The following is a 27,988-nucleotide window of genomic DNA, read 5'->3' as shown; positions in this document are numbered from 1 at the left end:
GGGTCAGATGTAATTGTCAACCTGTAGGCTAATTATTCTAGTAGCTTTGTGGCATCAGCTCATTATTTCCTTTGGGAGCTGCACTCACCTGTGAAGTAACAAGAGTCAGCCTCCCCCTGCTGCTTCTACGAATACCATGCAAATCTGAGGTCTAAGTTTTAGAATTCTTCATTTATGAGAATGGCCAGGAAACTAGAGCGGGAAGCAAATTTTATTTTTAATCACATCAATGAATTTATATTTTAGGTTAAAAACACCTCTATTATTTAGTAAATTGAAATGAATGGAAATGCATTAAAAAGCATGGCTACATGTTGCAATGCATGATGCAATACACTATGCATTGCACATCCAACATGCAAGGACAAGCATTCTGATGTTTTCTATTGAATGCAAAGAAAACACAAGGAAAAAAAAATGGTTTTCTGCACATCATAGCGCAAGATTAGGTCATACCCAATAGTTTCTGCGATCTATCTGGAACTGGGCAGTCAGATTTCTGCACCTTTGTGGATCTGCAAAGCTGCAAAGGCGACTATGAGTCCCATTCTTTATGTTATATTACAGAGATGTGTCAAAAAGGGGGACATTCACAGCCAAAATTTGATGGCAATACAGGAAGTGGTGAGTTATCTGCTAGAGTACCTAATAATATGGATAAACTGGCATGAGAATGAGCCTGCCACATCCCATCTATGGGTAAAGCAGTCCAATAAAGGAGACCAAAACACAAAGCAATGTCAAAGAAACAACATACTAATTTACTAATTCATAAAATATATTTTGCATTTTTCTAGTTAACAAAACTGGTTTCATCCATAGTATTTCCTTTCAACAATATGAAGGGTACCTGGTTTACACCCCCTGATGACAACATTCTTCAGCATCCATACACAATAGCCGACTTTCCCCAAAAAGAAGAATACAGTTGTAACTTTAAAATATTAGAACTGTACAGTTTTAGTATATAATATCACTCATATGCTAGGATCAAGAAGGTGAAATTATCAGAAAGCACAAACTAGTAATATACACATGACTTTGTATAAAGACAAAATGACAACAACTGCACATAAGCAACATGAATGGAAATGTTTCAAGTGGCAAACCCTGTGCTGCACACAAACAATATACAAAAAAAGTTCAAGTTTGCTTAAGTAAACAAGTGTTAAAATATTGTATGGGCTTTTTATATTACAATGATCAATATCTGAGTCCCAAATGTCAAATTCTAAACAAGTAGTAAAGTGAAATTAACTTTAATAAAAAAAAAAACACATTAAAAAAAACAAAAAACATAGAATGACATGGAATGTATGTCAGAAGAAGCAAAGAATATTACACTTAGTTATCATCCTGCTGCAACCACATGTCCTGTTTACTTAACAGTAAAGTGGTGATCACATCTGCATTGACATGAATTTCACAATAACGGGTTCCTTTTTATTTAGTCAACCCTGTAAATAACTGAATCCAAGAAAGTTATTCCTCCACTTTCTGGCCTGGGATTTGGTTGCCTGAAAATACCCTAATGGCTGTGGATATTCTACACTAGACATACGCTTTATTTGTGTCCCACATACAAGCAGATCATATTGTTACCATCATTTTGTGCACAATGATTTTTAGCAGTGTTTCTCAACCAGGGTTCTTGCAGAGGTTGTTAGGGTTTCAATGAGCAATGAGCAGATTCTGCCTTTTAGGTCAGTAAGTGAAATCAATGATTTTTTGGTTATCTGTAAAGGTGACATTGTTCCCACTGATCACCATCCTAATGTACTATGAGCTGAAAAGTTTTTCCTAAGGGTTCCCACATGTTAAAAACGCTGAGAAACACTGATCTATTTAGGCAATGATAAATAAAAAGTTATAAAAAATATTTAATCTATTACCTTTCAGTATTCCTTGTTTTTTTACCTGTCTCTTTTAATTCTGTTACTTAACAAATAAATAAAAAACACAACATTACATGATGCAAAAACCCCCACCAAAATCACATGTTAAAAGCATTGCTGTGTTCAGTGTTCTATCATCATGTGAGCTGCTGATAAGCTCCTTTGTTGTGGCATGGCCATGGTATTAGTAAAACTCAGATAGGCTGAAAATCAGGTAACATCATCACTTCTATAGTGTTCTGTAATATATACTTGTTCCAGCTTCATCAGCCACAAACATGCTTAGTTTTACAATGCACTGAAATTGTTTTCAGCCTTTATCACATGTTTATACAAATGTATTATTGTAATAGCACTATGTGAATACACTGCGTATGATAAAAAAGAATATGGAATCCAGGTATTATCTGGAGTGGTCTGAACAATGACACATAATCATTTGTATGTTTTCACGTGGCAGAGCACCGACTCACAAAAGAAATTCGGGGACATTAGGAAAATGGAGAGTGCAGAAATATCCTTTGCTCCATCCTTAAATCTTTCTGACCCATACAAAATGTAATATTAACAATTTAATAAAATCTGCAGAAAAAGAAGCACCTTTACCTAATACATATTTTGGAAACACCTATTGGAAAAAAATTATTCAATATCAAATTTGTCATATTAAATAAAAGCAAAGATAACTAAAAATTAAAAATGGCCTTACATTTAAATTTGCAGGCAGCTTTGACTTTGTTCTGCAACCAATGCAATGGTACTCCACTTTTAGAGGGGATTTCCTCCAATTCCTGCATCTGTAAAAGTCTTTTTTTTTCTAAAGATTTACAAAGAGATTTCTTTGTAAATCTCTACAAAGCTTAAAGTCAAATTGCAGATCTTGTTTTGTATTCAGTAAAATATTTGTACCGGATGCAGTGTGTCTATTGGCATCAATATGGTACAATATTACAAAGCAAATAACAGAACAGTCTTGATGGTTTTAAATACAGATGCTAAACACTGATTTTGTAGGATCAATGAAAGAAATACATTGAAAGGCTTTTCTACAGGACAATGCAGCTGTCAACCAAACTTGTTTTCTTAACTCCTAGCAATGCAAATAACTGCAAATAGTAACTTGCTGGCTGCATGGAAGGGCTGGTTCTTGAAGAACCAATGTCTGCAGATTTGACTGCTGGTGGTAGTGTATTACTAATACAACTCACTGACATTATTATTATTATTAAACAGGCTTTATATAGCGCCGACATCCCAATTAATTTCCTATGGAGCTGCCGCAGGGAGATGCTACCATGTAGCGTCTCTGATAGGCAATGGTCTTGGTGTGAGGATGCAAACTACCGCAACCTCACAACAAGTGAGTGTCTAGCCTTATTGTGCATCATTTTAGGTCTACTGTTGTTTAATAAAAGCACTGTAATGTATATACTTTTCTGCGATCAGAATCACAAATCCTTTACAATGAAATTAATCACAATTAACTAATCAAATACAACTAATTTTACATAGCTTAGCAAATTGTGTGCGAATGGTAAACCATAGTAGTTTTTTTGCTACAAATGATTGGACATTACAGATATTTTACAATGCTGGAGTATACATATCTCATTCATAGGTTCACATAAATCAGAATGCTATCCTGCTTCATGCACCTGTGGCCTACACACATGGTTGCCATTTACTACTGTTTATGTGAATGCAACCAACCTACTGGGAACTAAAGCTATAATAAATCTGTAATGAACAGTGCACCCATGGTTACGATAACCTCCTTCTAAACACTAGTTAGGATCACAAGATGCCCTCACAGGGCTGGTATTTGGAAACTAGAATAAATGCTTAGCTATAACTCAGAGCAACTATCTATTTCAAATGGTAAATCTTTTGGCTGATCTGCTCAGTAATTTGTATTTTATATATTTATTATTTATTATTTGGCTTCACTGTATGAAACGGAGATTAACATCACCATATGAATGATGACATTTTATCCTCCAAAAATATTCTATTATTTATAAAAAAAACATCTGCCATTAGGTTTGTGCAAAGCAATCCCTTGCAAAACAAAGCAATGTCCAGTCTGTGTGCATTTACATAGTTATGTATTCTCAACAAGCAGAAATGATACTCATCTCTTAAATTACAGCCCCTCTGGAGCACATAGTCTGTAAACTGTATATTACAAGTTGTGAAGTCCTACAAATTAGGACTCCTCCCTTTCTCTCTATCTTACTATGTTAAATATTAGAGATTAGAAGGCTGCCAGGTCACTGTTGGCAGGGGAGGCTGAGCTGCTATGAGAAAGTAAAAAAAAAAAACAGAGAATCTTCAGCAGCAAACTTTTAAGCTAAATTTCTGGATCTTTAGGGCTCCTTCTCCATCAATGCATACTAATTTTAGCCATGCAGTTACCAGCAGCAGTATGCTGCAGGCTCAACCATGCTCCCAACTGCTTCAATTCAAGTGAATAGGAGAGGCTGGAAACTACTTTGTACATGCAGTTACAAGCATTTATGGTTGGGATGGATTGCTGCTGCTGAATGCAACATGTTGCTTCTGGGAACCCTTGAGCTGCCAAGACTCTTCCATTGACTTGAATGCAACTGCCTTCAATTGCAGCTTACAGGTCTGGAAAAACAGTTGAAAGCAGTGGCTTCCTTTCATACAACTTCCTGAAAACACTGAATTGTAGCCAATCTCAACCGCATGACACAACAACCACAAGTTCGGAAGGGGACTTAATATGTCAGTAAAGGCAACGCTCTGTTTATTTTTCTCATTTACTGTTGTATCTTTACAACAGGAATGAAAGGACATTTCATTTAGCAGGGTGAAGATAGCAGGGATTTTTTTTCTGTTCTATAAAACCGTAATGCTTGCTTATTTTGGAGCTGGCCACACACTTTTTAATGCTTGTTTGTGGCTAGGGGATATAAAGAATAAGTTTACTATCACAGCTCCTCTACCATCTGACCTCCAGGTCTTGAGAGTGTAAAATACATTCAATACACGTCAACAGTACTTACTATGCAGATAAAATGCTACCATATTTTTCTGGAGATTTGGGTGGTTAAAGATAAAAAAAGAAGACAAAAGTCTCTAAGACAGAATTCAATATATAAAGTCCAGAATTCCATCACAGAAACTTCACTATAAAATGCCCCAGGAATCAATCTTAGTCACAACGATGCACCGCAGTGATGAATTCAACCTTGGAAATTGTACTCCAGTACAATTGGTCAAATTTGCACAACATGTGTAATTTGTAACTTTAGTGCATGTGTGGTATTTTTAATGATTATGGATGTTATCCCTAATTATTTATTCATTTTAATGATTAAAATTGTTAGCAAATGTTCAGGTACAGGCTGGCAATAACTTTACAAATGGACAAGGCGTCTACTAAGGAGAGCAGAAAAGGGGTCAGCTGGAGCTGGTGAAGAAATAACATTTTGTTAGATAACAATTCACAAATCAAAGAAAATAAAGCTTTCAATTGGTAATGCAGTTCTATGGGGGAAAAAAACTCACACCTGTGAAAAAAGTGAAATCTATATTTGTGAATTGAACATTTTAGATTTTTATTTCATTATTACCCCCAAATTGGTTTTAACTATGAAATCTAGTACTAGAGCACCTCAATTATACAGACATGAAACACAGGAGGAAATGTCTTAAAGGTGTCAAAAAGGTTTGAAAATATATTCCTAGACCTATAAATACTCTTTGTTTTTACACTGAAATATTCCAAACACTAAACAGCCATCTTGGAAGACATCTAGAACTTCAGTCTGATTTGAAAATTGGAATATTCTTTTAAAATAAATGGGCGAAAACACAAATCATTGCCAATGAGCATTTTCCTTATAATAGGATCACAGCTAATACACAATTTTATCTAACATATATCCCCTCCCTTCCAACATACTGATTGGTAGCACACATTAAGCAGGCTATTCAAGGAGCTGCATTTAAAAAAAAAAGGGTGAGGAAAAGCGAGAAAAACAAAAAAAACACATATAACTATATTTTTAAAACCAATCCACACTCCATAGTATTAAATCATAACAGTAATGTCTAGTTTTATGGGTGCCAAGATGATGCACTTCTGATGATGGACCGTGGTAAAAGAACCTTTTTGTGAATGTGGAATTTTAAGAAATTAGGCTAACACATTTTGTCAAGTCATTTTGCAAATATTTATGGAGACAAAAAAAAAAACAATTTACAGACAATAATAACTAATAATAAGGACTGTAATGAACACTTGCTAAAATTCCTAATTGTTGACTTTGGCCCCAACCCAGTCAATATAAAGAAAACCTATTCTTAGTGGTTGTGTCCTAACTGCAAGCATATTTGGGCAAAGCTCCACACGCTATATCATGACAGTGCGTCAGGCAAGTGTGGCAGCATATATTGGAGCACATAAGTGCTTTACCAAATTGTGCAAGGAAAGAAGACATTCAAAAGTACTATTGCTGTAAATATGGCTGCATGCAGCATAGTGCTTGATACATCTGTTTTGTTTTTTTACCTGGTTTGGAATCATTTGAAAGCAATTCTAACTACTGAGCTCTGGATACTGGCAAGTTTAACAAATACATTTTGGTTTATGAATGACTAGTGACAAGCTGCAATAACCATAGTGTAAAATGTTTTAAACCTATACACCAGCATACTTAAATGCTCATTTATCCAGCACAGCATAATATACAATCACTGCGACAAACATTTCCTGATGTTCAGAAATCTCTATGATAATTTAACACTGAAGCCTGTGTGTGTAGATGAGAGCTACTGATCGGCCTTTGCATATGCAGATGTGTAATAAGAACTGCTGAATGCTGGTTATGAAGTAAAACGATCTGAATAAAAGCAGACATCATTCAGCCATTGCAGAGGAACTCTCTTACCGCAATGGAATAGAAGGCAGTAAAGAGAAAGTGCATAATTTTTTTTAACCTGCTGGCAATACAATTGAGGCGTTAGCAAGTTTCCTAAAGACAAACTGAAACATTCAGCATATATTAAACAACATATATTAGTATGCAAGAAAATACTTCTGTATGGTTTGGTATTATACTATTTGCATTACCTAATATGTTTAAATCTTGTGCACACAACCATCTTTTTAATCTGTTCTGCTTTTTTGGGGGGAAAAAAAACTAGGTAGCAAATGACTGGAAAACATAAGATTTGTTTGTAAGAATGACTGTCAGGCAGCAAAAGGACAATAAAGTTGTTTATTTTTTCTATTCTATCCAGCAGCTTTGTGAACAAGGACTCCACTGCTTAGAAGAAAAGAAATATTCTTCTTGTGCGTGCTATGGTCTAGGCCAGAAATAAAAAGTAAAGTAAGGGCACCTTAAGGTCACCTTTACCTACTGCCATCAACACTGCCTTCGTTCTGTAATCAGATAGGAGTGTGGAGGGCTTTGTAGAATGAAATGAATGTGGATCTGTGTTACTGTTATGTGTAGTGCCATTTTTTAGAGCATATAGAAGCAGTCACATCAGCTTATGTCACGGAGGAGTTTGCAAACTACTGTCCGCAAAACCATCACCCACACAAGCACAAACTCACTAAAGCCATTTGTTACAATCCAATGAAATGTCCAATGTTACAATGAAAGCACTGAGGGAAAATAGAAAAGCTTTAAAATTGAATCCAAAACTACCACTTCTAGGCGAATGTCTAAGGTTCCATGTTCTACTATGGGACTACTGACTAAAACAAAGGAACCTGTACAGCACCAAACAAGGCCAGCGATTCTCTGCTACACCTTCTGGCAAAGAACAGAATTGTCATTGCTGGCCTGATGCGTTACCCTGTTTAAGCAGTTAGCTTGTTTTTCCCCAAAACTTTTTTCCAATAATGGGATAGAAAAGATGTGAAAAACAGTTGTGTGCACAAAGCTACAGGAAAATGATAACCCCCCTAAGCTGTCTTTGATCTACAGGTCCCAGCATACACTGCAAGCCCAGGGCCTGCTGGGAACTGCAGTGCTCATACAGCTGGAGAACCACTGGCTGCATGTCTTTGCACTTAATATACCGAAAACTTGTAAAAACTTTAAGACCCCTCCAACTGCCAATAAACAATTCAACATCAAGTCCATAATTACCACAAATGGATTTGAATGTTGATAATGTTATATTAATATTTACATATTTAAAATATAGGCAGAATATTTTACATTTAAGACCTATCTAAATGGAAAAAAAATCTAAATTTTTGTCAATTTTATTTTCTAAACTGAACACCCCCCACTTAGTGCTTGCATGGTTAAGCAGAATGCAAGCTCTGCTGCTCTGGAGGACACTCATGGCACCATTAAGAAGAAGCTATTTACTACTTATTGTTAATTTAAGACAAAACAAAGTTACAGCTCCTAATATGAAGGATTTAAGAAAAATTAAACCCCTCCAAAATTAAATAAAATCTTCACTGCAGATCCACAATAAAGTCCTCTACGGAGAAGTGGAGGTGCATAACTCACTCCACTTGTACAGATAGTTCTGCAGTTTCAATATTAAAGTCCAGTGATCTGCTTGTAATACTACTTTAGCACAGTGTTCCCTTTCATAAAATAATGCAGACAGACCAAGATTTACTAGAGGTTATGCTAAAAAGATAATACACATTATCAAACTATCGTCAAGCATTGTGAAATTTTGACAAAAATAATAACCTGGCATTAATTATTTTTTTCTTCCAGTGGTTAAAGTCTTTTTACATGTTGTATGCAACATAGATTGGATCTAGCTGATCAGCCAAGAAACTGTCCCTTAGGTGCATTCGTTGTTTCTCTCCCCTGGAATTGATAGGAATGACTCCTGGGTCCACCACCACCACCACCCCAACGATCAGGTAATGCTCTTCCAGCACGACATTGGTGACCAGGGGAACCAGATCCAGAGCTTCTTGCTCAGAGCCGCACAGCTCCACTACTACCACCAGAAGATTGGTCCATGTAAACACAGCGCTGAGGAAGGGAATATAAATGGTAAAATAATATTTAGTATTGTTTCAGTAGTGTTATATTTTAAGATCTATAATACAAGTACTGCACAATATACACTTTTTAGTCAGTTGCATGCATTGCTGTGGATGGTATAGCTTTTTAGGTTAGGATAGTAGCTGGACCGGACGTAAGTAGATAGTTACAAACTTTGTCACTCCTTCTGTTTAAATATATGTAAAAAAAGCCGTATTAGGACAAAATAAGAGAGAACCTCTATATTGTGATTAGTGGAAGCATGAACAGTGGTGATAAAAAAAAATACTATAACCAAAGGTCACCTGCTTATACTGTAGGTACTTGGCATTCTACACTGGTAATAAAAGGCCCTTTAAAAGACCCCATTGCACTGGTGGTCACTGATGATGGACCCCCTTACATTTATACCTAGTGAAAGTAGGACATGGGTGGTAATGGAAAAGGACTTATTCATGATCAATGGAAAAATACCACTTTACATTAGTGGTCAGTGAGCTGCCCATTTGCACTGATGGATATTGAGTTTCCTCATTCGGATTGGTTGTTCATGTAAATATTTTTTTTATTTATTTATAAAGCAAAAACAACATGCAGAGCTAAAATAAACAATAAACAGATCTGCATACCTAATAGGTACATACTATGGTACAAGAGGTAAAAAAGACCCTGTGCCTTACACCTCTGGTGTACTTTATGTAATGCAACAAAGATAACTCACAAACAATGCAACAAATTACATGCAAGAATCTACACCGATATGTCATAAAATAACAAACACGACATGATTTCTTGGAACATAATTTTTCAAAACCAAACAACTCAATGGTACACATAAATGTTTTATTTCTTAAAAGAAAACCTTTGACCTGTAGGTGATCGTTCTGTTTGACACAGGAGAATGGACTAAATGTTGACCTCTAGCTTTCTGAATTACTATCAAAGAGTTCAATAGTATTCTCACCTTTTGCCCCTTCCTACTTTAGGGTCCACTTTGTCTAAATGTCTTTCTTTTATGCATCTATGTATTAATTCTTGCACAGATTGTCCTTATATTTAAACATATTAAAATATATATTGTATATATTTTGTACATATATATTGTACATATATTTAAACATTCTGCAAATCCTTTGCAGGTAGACCCACAATCTGATTTATCTACCAATCTACAACTGCAGGTTGCACCATGCATGGCTATCATAACAACATAGACCATATGATGGCTAAATTACTTTAATTAAGGATGGACAGGTAAAAAGAAAAAGAAGAACTCTGCCACCCACCTCTGTTTACTTTCAGGCTCTATAGAATTTCTGTGGGCTGCCGTTTTGGTGGTTTCATCCTAAGAATAAAGGCTTCTACAGCCATATTACACCATAAACAGAGCTAACCCTAATGTCTCAAAGCATCAGTAATATAAGTTGCCTGTTATCTCACAACCCCCAGTTATATTTTAAGATTTAAAAATATAATTTTCCATTGTAAAACCGTGTGTGATGGGTAGCTGTAGCTGAATACAGACAGGCTTTTGTGCTGACATTAAATTATTAGCAATGATGGCTTAAAGCACTCTAGGATGGCATACACACCATTCTGCGATGCTCCTATGTGTGCGTGAAACAGAGGTCTCGATATCAATAGGATGGTAACGCAGTCCCCTTAACTCCAGTGTTTCATCCAATGCTCCAACAACAAACAAAGCATCGTGCCGTTCTGGGAGAAAAGACAAACAAGAAATGTCACGAAAACTTTTATAACACATGCTGTTACAGTTACTTATTTCAATAAAGATCAAAAAGATTGATTTTACTAACATTAGAGTTGGATAACATCTTCAGTAGAATATGCATTTAAAACTAAACAATATATTCTTATATTTATTTACATGCACACACACAAATACACTGTACATATTTTACATAAATATGTCCTTTAAAATGAAAATGTTGAGAAAGAAATGTGGAGGCATGTACTGCTGACCAGATCATAAAAATGGCAAGTACACTGATATACAGTATACAATACATAAAAACATTGGGGGGAAAACTAAAAGCTGAGCCACCAACTTGGAACTGATACCCAAACCAGTAATGTGATAAAATCATTAGCGCTGATCTAAATACTTGTTTTGAAGCAGGAGGGTGAGTAGGCAACCAATGTTTACAGAAGGAGAGGTCAGAAAAGGCAGCCCCTATGTTTAAACTGTGTCCGGTTTTCTTTGAAAGTCAGGACACTTAAAATGCACAAGCCACCAATCAAGCCACAAGATCTAATTCAGTGCAACAGTGAAGAAAAGATTAGCATGACAGCCCTTAAGGATGTTGGGATTTAGAAGTTTCTGTAGGTTTACACTACAGACCCCTAACAGGACCTTTGCATCGTCTTGAGTACCACCCCTACGATTCATAATTACCACATGTTCTACCCACCTACAATATTAGCATCTGTTTAGGGAACAGACTATATGAAATGCCCAACAAAATACCCATGACCAAAAAATTGGTGTCACCATTCTCACTTTATTTATTCTATACCCAGAATTTGTTTAACATTCACTTGGACTAAGAAATGAAGATGAATGAACCTAACACAGTGGGCTTGATTTTTTAAAGCTCTCCAAGGCAGTGAAGAGCAGTGAAGCTGGGTGATCCAGCAAACCAGGAATGGATCTGGTCATGGATTGAAAACATTTGCTAACAAATAGCCAATAAAAAGGAAATCCAATTCAGGTCTGCTGGATCACCCAGCCTCACTGCTGAAAGTATATCCTCTCCAGCCTTGGAGAGCTTTAATAAATCAGGTCCACTGAGTACTGAGCTATAGGGCAATATATATTTATTATTATATGATGGATTAGCACAGTTACCTCACAACACCGGATCCTTAACCACCTGAGCGTTACACTGAGGTCTAGATTTCTGTACCAAAAGTGATCCACTGTTTTTCATGAAATTTTTTTTTTAAATTGTAGACTTGTAACTTACAGAAATATGTCCGAACAGGGGTTCTAGTAGATAATATGAATATAAAAAATGTATTTACTTTTATTTTTTTTTTATTTTTTTGTATTGGATTGGATACAGGAGTTTGTATTCAATCCAATACAAAATGAGCGTTTGAATTTACCAGTTATGTACTTTGTATTAATTTTATATTATTTTGTATTGGACTGGATACGCAAGTTTGTATCCAATCAAATACAAAATATAAATTTGAATTTCCAAGTTATTTACTTTTTTTTTATTTTTTGTATTGGATTGGATACAGGAGTTTGTATTCAATCCAATACAAAATGACAGTTTGAATTTACCAATTACAAACTTTGTATTTATTTGAATTATTTTGTATTGGATTGAATACAGGAGTTTGTATTGAATCCAATACAAAATGAATGAATGAGTTTCTATTTGAATTTCCCGCACACTCGCCGACGTCATCACGCACGCAGGGAGGAGCCGTCCGTTTTTTTTTTCTCCGCCGGACGGCTTCTCCCTGCAGAGATCATCCGGCGCTGGAACAAGGACGTGGACGATCAGCGGGACCAGGTAAGATGCCGGCCGGTATCTTGTGTTCAGCCGGCCGGGCGGCGGAATGCAAGATGCCGGGCAGCGGAACACAAGATACCGGCCGGCATCTTACCGGTCCCGCTGGCACCTGACGCTGGAGAGGGAGATCGACGGACGACGATGGACGGAGGACGACACTGGAATAGGAAAACGACGCTGGAATCCTTATCTCCATGGTCCCGCTGGATGTGCACAGCAGGACCATGGAGGTAAGGCTGTGACAAAATTACGGGGTTAACCATCCTAGCAATTTTTTCTTGCCCGACCTTCGTACGGGCATACCGGCTAGGTGGTTAATAGCGACATTAATCACCAGGTGGGCCACTAAAGTTTAAATGAGTTGTAAATGGCTTTTGTTGATGACATCCCTTGGAGAACCAAGGGATGTCATCAAGAAAAGCCAACATAGGCTCTTAGGAGGGCTTTACGGTGTTTATTTTTCAGCAATTTTTGAGTTTTTCTTATATACTCTTGTTTTCCCCTACAATCACAAAAGCTACAGCTAAGTTACCATCAGACTGAACTAGCATGTGGATGTGGACTTTATAAAGGTTGTTTCCTGAGACCCAAAGGATAATATAAATAATACATTCTAAAACGACATGTAAATAATATTTGAACACCGCAACGTACCTCCACTTGCATCTGTCAGCTCTGTTCTGCGGACAAAGCCCAGGTAACCAGTTCTTGCCCAAAGTGTCTGTGTGTCTCCAAAGCTCAGCCTGGTGTTAAAATGGTCAGCCTGCAGACTTTCACTGTCATAGATTGTGTAATATCCACTGGCTGTGTGAGGGCTATTCACCCAGATCTGCAGAAAATAGATATTCATAAAGCTTTAAAGCTGGTCATACAAGGTAAAGGAAAACATATCAGTTAAAGAACACAAGCATTACAACATTACAAAGGCGAATCCCCAACTGTATTACTGCCACTAAATACAATAAACCTTATGGGAAACCTCTGGTGTATTATTAGACTAAAGCTCTGTATGGACGTTCAAAAAAGGTCAGATGATTATTGATGGAACCGATTTTTCATGATAGAGACTGCAGGATGGATGGGCAGCCTTTCGGGCAGAAGATTAGCTGTACATAAAAAAATAAATGTCCTCCTACCCAATGCAATACAATAATCCAATACAGTAATTGTAATTAAATCACTTTAGATATTTTAATCACTTTGAAAGGATTGCATAAGTGATGTTAGATATAAGGGTCCCTATAGATAATAACTTCCATAACAGGTTTTGAGATTTTTAATATTATCTAATATACAAAAATGCATAGTTTTGCTTTAGTTAACCCTAATACATAAATAATATATATATAATAAACTAGAAAAGGATTGCACTAACCTCACCAAGATGAGAATCTCCAAGCGGTCCTTTGGTCTCTGGGTTAACAATTATCACTGTGACACCAGGCAATATCTGGCAAGCAATTAAGAAAATCCATTTCATAAGTTAAATATATAATTATTGTTTTTTTTAAAAGATCTGACAAACACATTACCATAATTTATTACAAACAAACATAGTGGGTTATATTAGCCTAATGACATTCAGTTCATTAATTACCACGCCACATGGGTTTCCTCAGCTTTATGGGTTACAGTATTTATTTTTTTACACAATCATTAACAGCTACCATTAAGGTATATCATTTTCAGCTAAATCCTATTTTCCCTTTGAAATTGCTCTGAAAATCTTTAACTCATCAGTATGAAATTATTTCCATTAAAAAAATAAAAATAAATAAATAATAACAGTTTAGTAACTTTACCTTGTCTGGGTGGAATGAAAATTCAAATCGCAAATAATAGAGTGTAATGAGAATCACCTAACTCCATGCTAGGTAAGCCTAAAGCTAACCACAGCCATAAGAGAATCAGAATGTTCCGATAAATGTAAACATTTTGTATTTAGCCAGACACCACCTGCCTAATATTGGAAAAGTCCCCTTTATATGACCCATTTTAAAATATATTAATATCTGCTGTTTAGTACCACTTTATGTTATTACTTATACTGATAATAAACTGATCTGTAAATTATTAATTCACACACAAAAATAAAAAGTCATGTTCACGGTCATCCCCAGCATTGTCCTGTGACAAACCTTACCTTTCCAGATTCCAAAAGAAGTAGACTTTGAGGAGATCCTCGCTCCACCAATCGTACCCTGAATGCAGGAGAGAACAAAGAAAGTTGTATATTGCTAAACAGAAATAATACATTTCCCAAATAGTGACACACTTCCAGACAAATATCAGTGCAACACGGAGTTAAACTAAAAATTGTCTTTTAGGTTCCAGTATCATTAGACTCCAGTGGATGCTTCCATGTGCTAGTTTAGCTATCAATGGATTTATACTGTTAAATGTTATTAGACTGCCTTCAATTTAGGTTAAAACTCCAGCAGCATCTCCCAGTGACACCTAATATGTGAAAGGTAATAAAAAGCAACAACCCTAAAAAAAGTAAATATTTACTCTGTAATGTGGAATTCTGGGAATGCCAACAACCTATATACAAAGGGATTTAAGAGTTAATGTTGTTTTTGGCAGCCATTAATGATATGATGGTTAAGACTATTCCTTAGAGACCCGGTAAGTAATTATTTATTGTATAATATGAAAGATGCAATAGGAGGTTCTCAGTGTCAGTGTCAGAAATTATTGACTGTAAGCTCCATATTTATTTAAATAGAGAGTATGGGTATGGTTTTTTTGTCACCAGCCAGTAAGAAGGTTATAATTGCAAACCCTAAGTTGTCAGACAGCCAGAAATAGCAGAACTGTGTGAATCACTTGAGATGCTTCTGACATCAGCACACAACCAGTTCCTGTCTAAAGTATGAATATTGAATCCATGAGCAAACAGATCTTTTAGTCTCAGATGGTGACAACATAGAAACTCCTAAAAATGTACATAATGTGTTATAATGCCAGCCATATCGAGGTGGGGTAAAGACCATTTATGTGTGGAAGAAGCAGAAATTCCTTGGAACTCCAGTATTGAAAACAGGACAAATGAGTGACACTCTGTAAAATGTTATCTGTACCCACTCCATTTATCACACATGCTGACAGCTCAGCTTACGTAGAGCAGAATATGTTGAGTTCCCATCTCTTAAAAGATCTTAAGCATTCATTTTCATGAATGGCTGGTTACAATGTTTAAGAGGGGGGCATAGACAAGTCTTTTTTTAGCTTGCAAATGACAGGCCCCTCCAACCATGCCTGTTACTTGTTGCATACAGACAAATATTTTTTTATCAAGCATAAATATTAATTTGTATCATTACAAAAACACTCACCTGTCGTGCCGAAGGGATTTAAGATCCACATAAACCGTTGTAGGATCAGGCCCTGAGGTTCCCTAAAAAGAAAACCAAAAGTCTAAGGATATGAATTTATTAGACAATTCCCTCTAAAAAAAATAAAATACAAAAATATAAAAAGTTATATGTATTTACTTGCACTAAATACTTAATTTATTTATTTTATAAAGTGGGTGAGAAAGCAGAAAACGTTTAATGAGCTTGGACAGCCCGAAAGCAGTGCACATCCCATCCTCCCTGGTCACTTCTGGTACAGAGTACTAACAAGTATCCAATGGTTCAGAAAGGAATAGATCCAACTCAGTCCCCATAAAACAAACCTATGCTATCTGCTAAGAGATATTTCACCTTTTCTCTATTGCATAGAGATAAATGCTGTAAAAAGCATAAGAGAGGGATATGTAGTTATCCCATTGCAACAGCACTCTATTTGTTAGTGACTCTTGTATTTATGAAAGTAATGTCCCCCTCCCTTTAACCAATGGGGTTGCCTTTTTTCACACTTCACTTTCTCCCAGTACACAGCTTACCTGTAAACATATAGCAGTATTTACTCTTGATCCAAATGTAGTACTGACAGCTCGAGGCGAGAGACCAAGATCTTTGAAAAGCTTGGAAAAGGAATATGTAAGAGCAACTCTTGGACGTTCTTCTGCCACCACTACGCATGTCCGCACGTAGGACAGATTTATACCTCTTGTCTACAGGAGAGAAGACATTATTAAAGACAGAAATAAAAGCTTTGTCTGTATGACATATGTAAGCCAAATAACATGGATTAATACAAAGTTTAGGTTTGTTTAGGCTAACAGAGTTGATTAACATAAGACCTGAAAACACTGTATATTTAAATCATACTACTGAAATTTACCTAAGGAAAGCACTGAGTTGTAATTAGGATCTAAGAGAAGAACTTGCTCAGTTGTGCAAAATGCACTGCAATTATCATGTCTTTTCATATGAGGTATATATTTGAATAATCTACATGAAGCAACAAATGTTACCTGAGACAGTATAAACTTAAACAATCAGGCATCTTAACAATAAAGCCCAATAAAAGCTGCCCAGTATTTACAACTGGACATGAATATGCAAAATCACAGCATTATGTAAAACTATACTTATTTTCTTACCTTCAGCACTTCAATCTGGTTTCCAAGTCCTTTGGAGCACATTTCCATTACAGAATAAGAACAGAATGTGTCCCTAATCCTGTACTGACTAACTGCAGACAGCCACAGGCAAAGGTTGGATTCCAACTCCATAGGAGGAATTAATATAGACTGATGACCAGAGTAAACACTGCAGAGATAAGATACAAACATTATATCAATAAAATGTTTATATATTTTTAAAAAGACAGAAACTAAACTTAGTTCAATGATCTTTCAATTATTTTTTTTTTCATCTACATTGTTATGTCTTACAGCTAGGATAATGTACTGTGTAATTTACGTCTACAACTAACCTGCAAAGGCACCAAAGTACAAAGCCAAGTCCACAATATGGATCCAAACAAATGGCGATTTGACGCGTGGAGTACAGCTCACATTGCAACTTTATCGCCCGGCAAAGTGCATTCACAGATCCATGGGACATCTATAATGATATTGAGGAGTTTTAAAGTGATACAGACCATTTACATCTTTATGCATTTATCAATGAAAATATTTTGGTAAGTATTAAAAAAAAAAAAGTCAAAATAGCCCCATATATTGCAATGTTGATGTAAAATGAGAACTGTTCATCAATGTCAATGAAACATAGCATAAAACATGAGCAATCACAATNNCCCCCCCCCCCCCAAATAAATTCATGCATAAAACGGTTACTCAGTCATAAATGTGGTTCACCTACCTTGACCCCTGTGAGCATGCCTGTGGTGCTAACACTGAAATCGAGGTAGGCCAGCATTTCAGGTGTAGGCGGTTTATACATCAGAGGTATTCGCTTTCTGGGCAAATCATCTGGAATTAAAGATATGCAAATTTTACTTTGTGACCAAACTATTAAAAACATATAATTCTCTGCTAAAGTAAACTCATACCCAGAATGTGCAATATGTAAAAATATATACTTAACATGCAATAAAAAGCACTTCAAAAGATGCCATCATTCACCCTTTATTTATATCCTGATACATTTCCCTGTATAATAAAAGCACTGGGAAGAATTATGTTTTCAAAGTTTCTTGAAATCTTAGCTATTTTTCTGTGAACAGAATCTTGGTAACTTTCCCACTCTCCAATTTAAACAACCAGAAAGGTGTTTCTAAACGTTAAAAATTATTCTGTCTGTGAGGGGATATTTGAGGATCTGAAGGAGAAAATCTTCACATAAAGAACCTTGAGAAGATATTTAATTTTAAACCTTATTTAAAAGGAATCCCTTGATCCCATTGATTTTCACATTATGAAATCAGTGTAAATACAGTTATAAGAAAAACAAATAAGAGAACAAATTAGGAAATAAATAAAATCACCTGGTTCTCGGAAGTAGGTCAGTACACTTCAGATGAACACCAACCCATGGCACATTGCACCGTGCCATTTTTTATTTATAAATACTAAGTCCAAATAAAAAAAGCAATGTGTGAAAAATGGAGTACACCCCTACTACTACTAAGATAGAAATTATTAATTAATAGCAGGTACATTGCACCCAGGTGCTGGTAATCAAATGCATTTAATTAAATGGTCAATAACAATAGTGGACACCTCTAAATAGAGAGGTTTTTGCAGTTTCCTGGTTTGGAACATTCAGGTGAGTGCTAACACAATGCCAAAGACAAAATATATCATCAATGATCATAAAGATGTAGTCATTGCTGCCATTTCCAAACAATTAGAATTCCATCGTTCTTCAGTGAAAAAGATTATTCAAAACTACAAAATATCCAAGACAGCTGCCAAGCTTTCTAGTAGACATCCAAGAAATATCACCTCAAAGTCAAACTGTGCGACACAGAAATTGCAAAATACCCAGGAGAAAAATCTCAAGACTCGACAGGTATTAGCATGTTAAAAATTAAAGTTCATGACAGTACAATTATCCAGACTGGAAAACTATGGCTTGTTTGGAAAGGTTGCTTGGAGAAGACCTTTTATCTCTCAAGATATAATGGCAGCACACCTTAGGTTTGGTTTGAACAAACCACAGGGCTTTTAGAGCAATGTTCATTGCACAGGTGACAGTGTGCTTTCTTTTAATTATGCATAATGTAATAATGTTTCACATGAACACTGTTTTAAAGCCAGTTTTATAAAGGTGAGTCTGCATCTTATTCTGGGAGTGGGGAGTCCAGGCTGTCAAAATAATATTTTTAGATGCATAGCCATGGTAATGGGAAGAATATCAGAGATTAGGAGGTATTCCCAAGGTACTTCATTAAAGTTTATGACAATGCATTTGTACTAACTATGTTCACAGCTTGGTAATACCCTGTGGGTAACTTCTGTCCCCTGTGTATAACAGTGAATTACTCACCTGTCTCTATGATGGTTGGCCACGTTTTCACATCCACAGCTGCTGCCGCTTCTTTGGACTTTAATAATCTCAATAAAGGTTGTGTAGTGAGAATGCAAGAAGCTTTACTAACCTTATAAAAAATAAAAACACATTTTAAAGCAATGGCAATTTGGTTTTATGATTTAAAATCATTAAACCACAACAACTAAAATTAAGAAACAGCTGCCAATTTTATTTTTGGTTCTGTTATTTTACCACATCAGTCATTTAGGTCTTAACAAAACCCCCTCTGTCATTTCTGGGTAACAGTTTGACCGACATGTTCCAGTTGTTTCTATGGAACATTGCTTTTATTTTTCAATAAATCTTATCTAAAGATTAAAAGCAAACCATTTTTAACATTGAAAAATAATGCTGTCAGAACATTAGTTAAGTGGGCCTGATTTGTTAAAGCTCTCCAAGACTGGAGAAGATAGACTGTCATGGGTGAATCTTGGTGATCCAGCAAACCTGGAATGTGTTCACGATTCATACCTAAAATATTTTCATGGCAAATTCTAGTAGACACTCCATTCCCCATTAAAATGCTGTATAATTGGCAGGGTTTGTAGGATTTCTATGGTCCATATGGTCTATATTTTTTACGTACGACTACATTCTCTGAATGTGGGACTGCACATTGGCCATAATATATTAAACGTGGTCAGAAACAGACAAAAAAGTCATCTACGTGGATCCTAAACCTAGTGTAATCATTATGGAGTGTGATTTGCACAAAACCTTAGCACTTAGCATGCAGTGTTATCAAATCCCCTCAGAAAAATTCATAGGTACAAAAAATTACTTAAAAACTGTGGAATGTGGATACTCCAAAAATAAATGTATTTATGCAATATAATGAAAAGTTTGGTTATATAAATACAAACAAGACTAATACATCCAATAGATATACAGTTGTTCTGCTTTAGCTGTATGATACTGTAGTATGTTGATATGAAAAGCTGCCATGATACCTAACAATACAGTGTACAAAATATAGAATATTATATATAAAGAATATAGAATAATTATATAAATATAGAATAATTTGAGAATATCCATCAAAAACAACTTACATCTACAATCATTCGCACTGTAGGTAAAGTAGCTGTGAGGTTCTGAGCGTGTGGAGGGCGGACCGTAACTGGAATGCAGCCAGCATATAAACACCCATAAAATGCAGCAATCAACTCAATTCCTGGAAAAAGAAATATGTTTTATGAAATAATAACATATCCATAAGTTAAATCAATTGTTCCTTACCAGTACATATTTATGGAAAACACCTCTCTCAATACCAGTTATTATCTAAAGGGGATAGTAGGAGGCTGATAAAAATCAGGTAATTTAGTTAGTTGCATTTTAAGAACATGTATATTTTTTAATTGATTAAATACCCAATTTAAACTGCCAGTGCAATTATAATGTGTTGTCTTGTAACATACATAGTTTGTAACATACATAGAGAGACAAGAATGGCTGTCAATGTAGGTGGTGAGCATTTGTAGGACCTTAATCTTTTAACAGGAAGCTATTAGTTTCTGTAGTATTAGTATTGTATTAGTATTTGACTTTTTGTCCATTTTGGGTTCATCTGGCTTTTCAAAAAATATAGTACATTTCAGTGCTTCAAGATATTGTTACTCACCGGGAGGATAGAGAAGCACCACATTATCCCCAACATTAAGATGTCCTTTATCCACCAAAGTGGCTGCTATCTTTTCTGCTTTCTTGTGTAATTGCAGACAAGATGCTGTACAAATAGCTGTTCCCTGATAGCGAGGAAAATAATGATAAAATAATAAAAAAAATATATTAGTGATAAAATAGTGATTAAAGTACCTAATAGAAGTTTATATTTATGAAAAGATTTTTTGTTGTTAGAACTAATCAAAAAATCCTTAAAGTCCATATGAGGACAAAGGAATCTGATCATTTCAAGTTATGCTGGCAGCTTCAGGTGAATTTAACACTGACAACCCTCCCAAAAATCCCAAAATGGGTTGCTTGGAAAGCCATTAACATTAACCCAGATCTGTAAACCTGGATTGGAGACTACCAACCAAATTTAGCCCTCTAGGTTAGGACCATTATGAGGGAGAGAAAGGTTCCAAAAGCAGACCAAAAACAGTCAGATCTGACAGAATCTGGATTACTGGGATAGGGGACAGATAGGAATTTTCAGAACATCCAATACCTTCCTGCACAAGTCAAAATACCCTCAGAATCGTGTTCACCTTCCATCACCCATTGCTAAAACCCCAATGCACAATGGAAGTACAAAGAAAAGTCCCCTGGTTCAAAGAGTGGCAGTGTACGCAACTCCCACAGTCCTGGGTCTCCTAAGAAGTACCTTATCTAGGGAGTACTGTCAAACTTTGCACATCAAACAATAAAGGAGGCCATAATGTCCCTAATAGTTGGATTGTCCTGACCCGCAAATCTAGAAGTCTAGTCTACAGTCCGATAGCAAGCATGGAAAGAGAACACAATGGACTACATGATCTTTGGAGTGGCATGAGATGCCACTAAAAATATAGCATGTTGTCAGCATCCAATCCTGCAGAAAGTAGTAGAATAACCCAAAGGTTTTAATAGACTTGTGTCTCCCTGAATGTATGATTGCATTTCAGTTTAAAGCATAATTTTTTTAAATACCTAAACATCGTAGGTTTCTTTTCTGAACAGATGTTAACATAAAAAGCGTAAAAGATTAACATGAAGTACCTTGGCATTAAGCAGTATGAAAAGAATGTGCTCAGGTGTTGTCTGTGCTCTCCACTGAAGGATCTCAGTCAGATACTGATGCTGTAAATAGAAAAGAATTACGTTTTAGAAAAAGCAAACTATGCTTACTATGTAACATTACCAAACCAGGATAAACACTATTTATAAAAGATAAAGTATATATATATATATATATATATATATACACACACACATACATATATACACATATACATATATACACACAAACGCATACCCTAAAAATAACCAGAACAAAAAGTACAATTTATTTTCTGCAATCTGTGTACCCTTGGGGGAAATTTTTGTAAATCCCCTCTAACCCCTTGTTCTCAGGTCGACTCCAACATTTGATTTGCACTATCTTAATCACAACGGTCACCAGTACAAATAGAAGATTAGGTACATCAAGATGATGTCCTTAGCAAGTTTACGTAAAAAAACAAACAAACCAACAATAAAACAAATACTCTTTTACCAAGAAATTGAGGTACCTTTTTTGCCATGTCATTTTCTTCAATCTGTCCAAGGTCCCTTCCTGATGCCTGAGCTATTCTCTTTCCTGCAACCAGATTACCAACCATAACAGAGGCTGGGCCAACTCCTTTAGGGCAGAGAATATATTGAAAAACAAGTGTTAGCATGTGTTTAAATCATGATAACAAAACAGTGCTAAGTATGGTGCACCACCAATTCAGTTATAATTAAAGAATAAGGTATTACAATATTAAAGTAAACTCAGGCGAATATGGGTATTGGTAATAAAGTGAATCTTTACTCATTAAATGTAAAGTGTATAACAATCATTTTTTCCCATTTGCGCTCTTCTGGTCTGTTAAATATACAATTGAAAGAATTTTGTTATGTATGTTCATTAAGTGCAAAAAATAAGTAGGTGTTGATCATGACATAAATCTAGCTGGCATTCTTCATCCTGCTTCCTTAAGGTATCTACCAATCATAGTTCAATATCAATTGATTAAAATGAATGAAAAAAGGATTAATGAACAAATACATCCATGGTGTCTTATTTTTAAAATACCTAATTAAGGGAAAGAGAAAAAAAAATTTACATGGGCTCAGTCTGTTTATCATTTCCCCATTTCATCAGGTTAAATGTTATACTTTTCAGTTGATTATGATAAGACACTTTTGATCTTTAATAATCTTTTCAGCAGTATTACTAGCCACCATGAGATGGTGCTGTCTTCGTGCAAAATTTGTAACATACTCTCATACATGTCTCTAGTATATGATGGAAAGTTTGTTACACACTTGACATGAGGACACAAAATCTACTGGTGTGATCTGGGTATAAACCAAGATTTATTGAGCAAATGGCGTGGGACTTTTTGTTTATACGCAAGTATATATGGTAATTAGCCCTCCTAGACCTTATCTTGGTTAGTGTTTATGTGGTACTGCATATTTTTACATTTACCTGGCTGCTTTTGCCGTGGCTTTGGCAAATTCGTAACACATGTGTGAGGACACATGAGGATGTTACATGGGTGCAAGGTGCCTTCCAGAAAGTGCTGTTTAGTTTGGGATAAGTGGATTCCTCCAAGTGGGGTTTTTGGCAATGTGTTAGCAGGAACAAGAGCAAGACAGTACACTCCTACTTGGTGGATACTATCGATGGCCTATAAAATAAGAACAAAAATGAAAGAATAACATTAAAATTTAAAAAACAATCTTTTAAAAAAAGAAATAATAATAGTAGTAATAAATGTGACACAAGTTCAGTTTTCCGCCTATAACTTTGGTAGTCCTGATTTTCTCCACATATTAGGAAACAATGCTCCAAAATAAGGTGTATTAGAGATAGGCTGAAGACTCATTTATTTTTGTTCCCTTTGTCATCTGCCTTAATGTGCCTGTTTTTCTTGCACTGATTTAACATCAGGTTTCAGACATCTATTTGACAAACAATAGGTAAGCGACACAAGCAAGCTGGCTTTTTTGATCAAAAAAGAAGTCTTTAAAGAGTCCCATTGCTTATTGACAGCACAGTTTGAAATTTAATTCAGATATAGGCAGGACAAAAGGCAAAATATTACTGCTATGTTGTCTCTATAGTTAACTTTTAGTGTTTCAGTAAACATAATTATGTAATAAAAGTTTACTTTTCATATGATTAATGAAATTTGCAAAACAAAGATTTAGGGGGAAAAAAAAGAGATGAAACAAATATTAAACATTAAAAAAAAAAAAAAACTGAAATAGAATTGATCAACTAATGTCATATTATCCCTCATAAATTAGCTCTTTAAAAAGTAAATTATTTATGTACAACATAAAAAGACAAATACAAGTTGATATGATCATCATATCAATGCCAGTACAGATTACTTACTACACTGATAAAACAGAAAAATAATGTTGTTACACTACTTACCTGCAGGACACGACTCATCCACTGGAATGAATCCTCCTCAGATGCATCAGGCCGCTGCTCTGCCACCACCACAATCCGTTCATCATAAAACACAGTGACAGAAAAGACAGCAATCCTAAAAGAAATGTACAAACAAGGAATTCAATACACTTAGAAAGATCTCTAATTCACTTTGTTACCTAGTCAGTCAAAGGCCAATCAGACACTTTTTTATTCATTTGAAGTGCATAGAAAACAAGATTTTAAAAGTTTTATAATAATGTTTTTTTTATAATGGATGTTTTTTGGTGTTGATAAAGAGAAGGGTTAGACTGCTGTTTGTGTCCCTGTTCTAGGGACAACTCCTTGGGATGAAAGTTTTCTACACTTAAAGAGAGATTTCTTCCCGTTTCTTGTGTCTTTAGGATAGGAAGTGAAAGGAAATCTCCCTAATGAGTTGAAGATTGCAAAATAAACCTGTTTGGGGTTTTATCGATTCCCTATTATATACAAAAAAAATTTGGCTGTTCACATACTTTAGTCTCAACAAAATAACTTCGAAACACTGCATTAAACACAGATGTTCAAGAAAAACAATAGGCGATGGTTTAACAACGGATGTTGGCTGTAATGGAAACATTGTTTTCAACAATATTTTACCTATCTAATATGTTTTCCAAAATAATCTGGTTCATTGTCATGCTTTTAATGTATACAGGCCTACTCCCAATACAAATTTGGACAGACCCAAGCTATTGTTGTAGACCAGGGGTGCCCAAAACGTTGATCGCAATCTACCAGTCGATCGCAAAGGCAACCCGAGTCGTTCGCAGAGCCCTGCCTTACCTCTCCCTGCTGTTTCCTAGCAGCCGGGCTGCTACGTCTATGGGGATGCTGGGGATGTCCTTCTGTGTGAGAAGGCTCCGTCTAACAGTGGGGAGGGAGGCAGAGAGGGCAGTCTGAGGTGAGCAGTGCTGGGCGGTTTCTTGTGCAGCATGTCATTCTCCTATGACAGGTGAGCTGTAGCTTTCCTGTCACTATAGTCTTGTAGTGCAATGTTCTGTCATTCAATGTCTCATTAGCTCCAGTCATTTCTGTGTCATACTCGGTGTATATGTATGTGTATGTATATATATATATATATATATATATATATATATATATATATATTTTTTTTTTTTTTTGCTTCATTTGCTTCATCCCATTGTCTACAACAGGGGTGCCCACACTTTTTTGGCACGCAAGCTACTTTTTAAAATGATCTACCAACAAAAAAATGCTAAGTGTGGGCACCCCTGTTGTAGACAATGGGATGAAGCAAATGCGCAGATGAGATTTAGAAATACAATAGAAGCACACACACTGAGGTTAATTTTAGTTAAAAGAGCACTCTTTATTGGTTAGAATTTAGGTGGACTGTTGGCAGTGTTTTAGGGGGTGGCGGAATGATATATTTAGAACAAGACATCAAGTTTTTATTTGATAGAACTACAAGATTAACATCCTTACCTTCCTCTGTACAATGTTTTAAATGACTCCACAGCCAAAGCAGTTGCTACAATGTCATCAGAATTGTGCCTTCGTCCACTGACCGTCAAAGTCCCTTCCATTTTTCCTACTACAAACACGAGGCTTCCCTGTGAAAACACAGTACTAATTATTCTCCTATGTTTAGTCTGAAAACATTAGTGGAATTTAACAATGCACAATGAAGTGAACAAAAAAAAAAAACATTGGTAAAAAAAAATGTAGTATTTTTATATGCTTAACAGTTATGTTTATTACTACAGTACAGCAAGAATAAAGCTGCCGAAACATGGGGCCATGGTAGGCCATAGGTGACTAGCACCGATTCAACGCAGATCAATTCATGATGTTATGCTTGCATGTATGTTTACAATTCTTACATATTTATTACATATCATTGGAGTAATAATGATCCTAATACTTACAGGTCCTACAAATCCCAGCAATCCAGTCCTTGTGAAAGGAGTATCTCCAACTAGGGTCCCAGTGGCACTAACTGGTAAGACCTAGAAGAAAAAAAACACAAAAAGCATGCTTTATATTTATTTCTATAGAATTTATATTCATAACCATATAGGTGTATGTTTTTATGCAGGATGCAGACATAACTTTATGATACATTAAAAAATAGTCCCACAGTTGGTGTGGCTGGTTTAGTCCACCAGATTCCTTAACAGTCCAACATTCAAAATAATTACTTTATCTGCAAATACGCTGAACATACCATTAGTTTTGTAGGGAGTCTAGATTCTATCTCCTGAGACACAAATGATTAATATTTCATCTATTGTGTGCTATGTAAATATTTAGCACATCCAACACAAACACGTACAATTATCTTTTACCATATATTTCTATCTAACCCAGTTTGCTGCTTTTTTCTAACATACAAAAATCCAAAAGGAAGAAAGAGCCCTCCCACAGCCATAGCATTCTTGTCCAAAATATCCAGCTTGCACAGATCACCAGAATCACAGGTAGCCAAAAGAGGCTGGAAGTTACAACAAACCAGCAAATATGAACAACTCATATTATATATTTTGGTGGTCCAAAAACATAGTTGAGTGAAGTCATCAGGCAGTGTTATATTAAAAAATGTTTTTGTTTTTCAAACCAACGTACCTCAAACGTATTCTTTGTGACTCCTGCCAGTCCATAGTAGGAAATACCTCCTCCTCTATAACTGACACAGATCTCACCAATCTCATCAGTTTTACATAACTGAGGCACACCTTCTGGTTTTATTATACACATCACACCTTTAAAAAAAACCCACAATGTTATAAAATGGGTAAAAAAAAGTTATTGTATGCACATGTCTAATTCTTACAAGTACACTTAGCATGTCAAAGTCCTCAACAACCTCTCCTAACATAACCCAGACACTCTATACTGTGTGACTGCATTGTATAGCCTTAGCCTATTGGTTTGCCCTCTGTATATGTGTGCAGCTGAATTAAATGGAAGGCCCATGGCAAGTGAAGTTGCAAATGGGAAGATTTCCAACACGGCAGTGCAGTAGTATGTAAGCCACACACATATGTAAGCTCCGGGGATCTATATTTCAGGTAAATATAACCTAACTGAAAAATGCTAATAATGGGATGCCACATGAAGGGTACACTTCTGCCCATACTAAAGGTGCTTTACTGTCTGGCTTTTGCATTTATCCCTAACATATATAACCGAATATACAATAAAACAATTCATTATTAGTTCTCTTTTGCAGTTACAAGTTTAATATCAAAATCCCACTTTAAGACTGCAGTAAAAAAAAATGTTGTTTGGATATCTAATTAGGTATTATCTGTCACAAAAAAAGACTAGTAAGGCATGACAAAACATTATGACAATATTTATATTAGGTAAATTTCTACTCATCATCCACAACACAAAAATAAATGTACCAAAAAGTAGGTTCTTACTACAGTTAGTAATAGTAATATTAGTGTGTAAACCCTGTCACATTGTATATGTTTATGGGAAAACTGAAACTGATATGTACTAGCTAGCATAATGTTCT

General features: G+C 35.6%; 1 protein-coding gene across 4 annotated transcripts in view; it reads right to left on the bottom strand.

The window, feature by feature from the left end:
• Positions 1–740: 740 nt before the first annotated feature.
• Positions 741–27,988, bottom strand: part of DIP2B (disco interacting protein 2 homolog B) — a 132,013-nt gene continuing 104,765 nt past the window's right edge. For 3 of the 4 annotated variants that reach the window (XM_072406788.1, XM_072406781.1, XM_072406791.1), the window contains 20 exons: positions 27,088–27,224; positions 26,391–26,471; positions 25,948–26,075; positions 24,460–24,574; positions 23,503–23,704; positions 22,556–22,665; positions 22,044–22,124; positions 20,965–21,088; positions 20,393–20,514; positions 19,296–19,407; positions 17,667–17,776; positions 17,278–17,408; positions 16,943–17,111; positions 16,340–16,510; positions 15,786–15,847; positions 14,591–14,648; positions 13,823–13,897; positions 13,102–13,276; positions 10,492–10,615; positions 741–8,887 (listed from right to left, as the gene is read on the bottom strand). In XM_072406788.1, coding sequence (XP_072262889.1) covers positions 8,635–8,887; positions 10,492–10,615; positions 13,102–13,276; positions 13,823–13,897; positions 14,591–14,648; positions 15,786–15,847; positions 16,340–16,510; positions 16,943–17,111; positions 17,278–17,408; positions 17,667–17,776; positions 19,296–19,407; positions 20,393–20,514; positions 20,965–21,088; positions 22,044–22,124; positions 22,556–22,665; positions 23,503–23,704; positions 24,460–24,574; positions 25,948–26,075; positions 26,391–26,471; positions 27,088–27,224 — 2,540 coding nt within the window. In that variant the 3' untranslated portion in view covers positions 741–8,634. Of the gene's footprint in view, positions 8,888–10,491; positions 10,616–13,101; positions 13,277–13,822; positions 13,898–14,590; positions 14,649–15,785; positions 15,848–16,339; positions 16,511–16,942; positions 17,112–17,277; positions 17,409–17,666; positions 17,777–19,295; positions 19,408–20,392; positions 20,515–20,964; positions 21,089–22,043; positions 22,127–22,555; positions 22,666–23,502; positions 23,705–24,459; positions 24,575–25,947; positions 26,076–26,390; positions 26,472–27,087; positions 27,225–27,988 lie in introns of those variants that run through there. The other variant, XR_011920043.1, reaches the window with a different exon arrangement.

This window comes from Pyxicephalus adspersus, chromosome 1 (assembly GCF_032062135.1).
Source record: "Pyxicephalus adspersus chromosome 1, UCB_Pads_2.0, whole genome shotgun sequence".
NCBI classification, from domain to species: Eukaryota; Metazoa; Chordata; class Amphibia; order Anura; family Pyxicephalidae; genus Pyxicephalus; species Pyxicephalus adspersus.
Note: the sequence above shows the minus strand (reverse complement) of the source record. Positions and strands in the feature narration are given on the sequence as shown.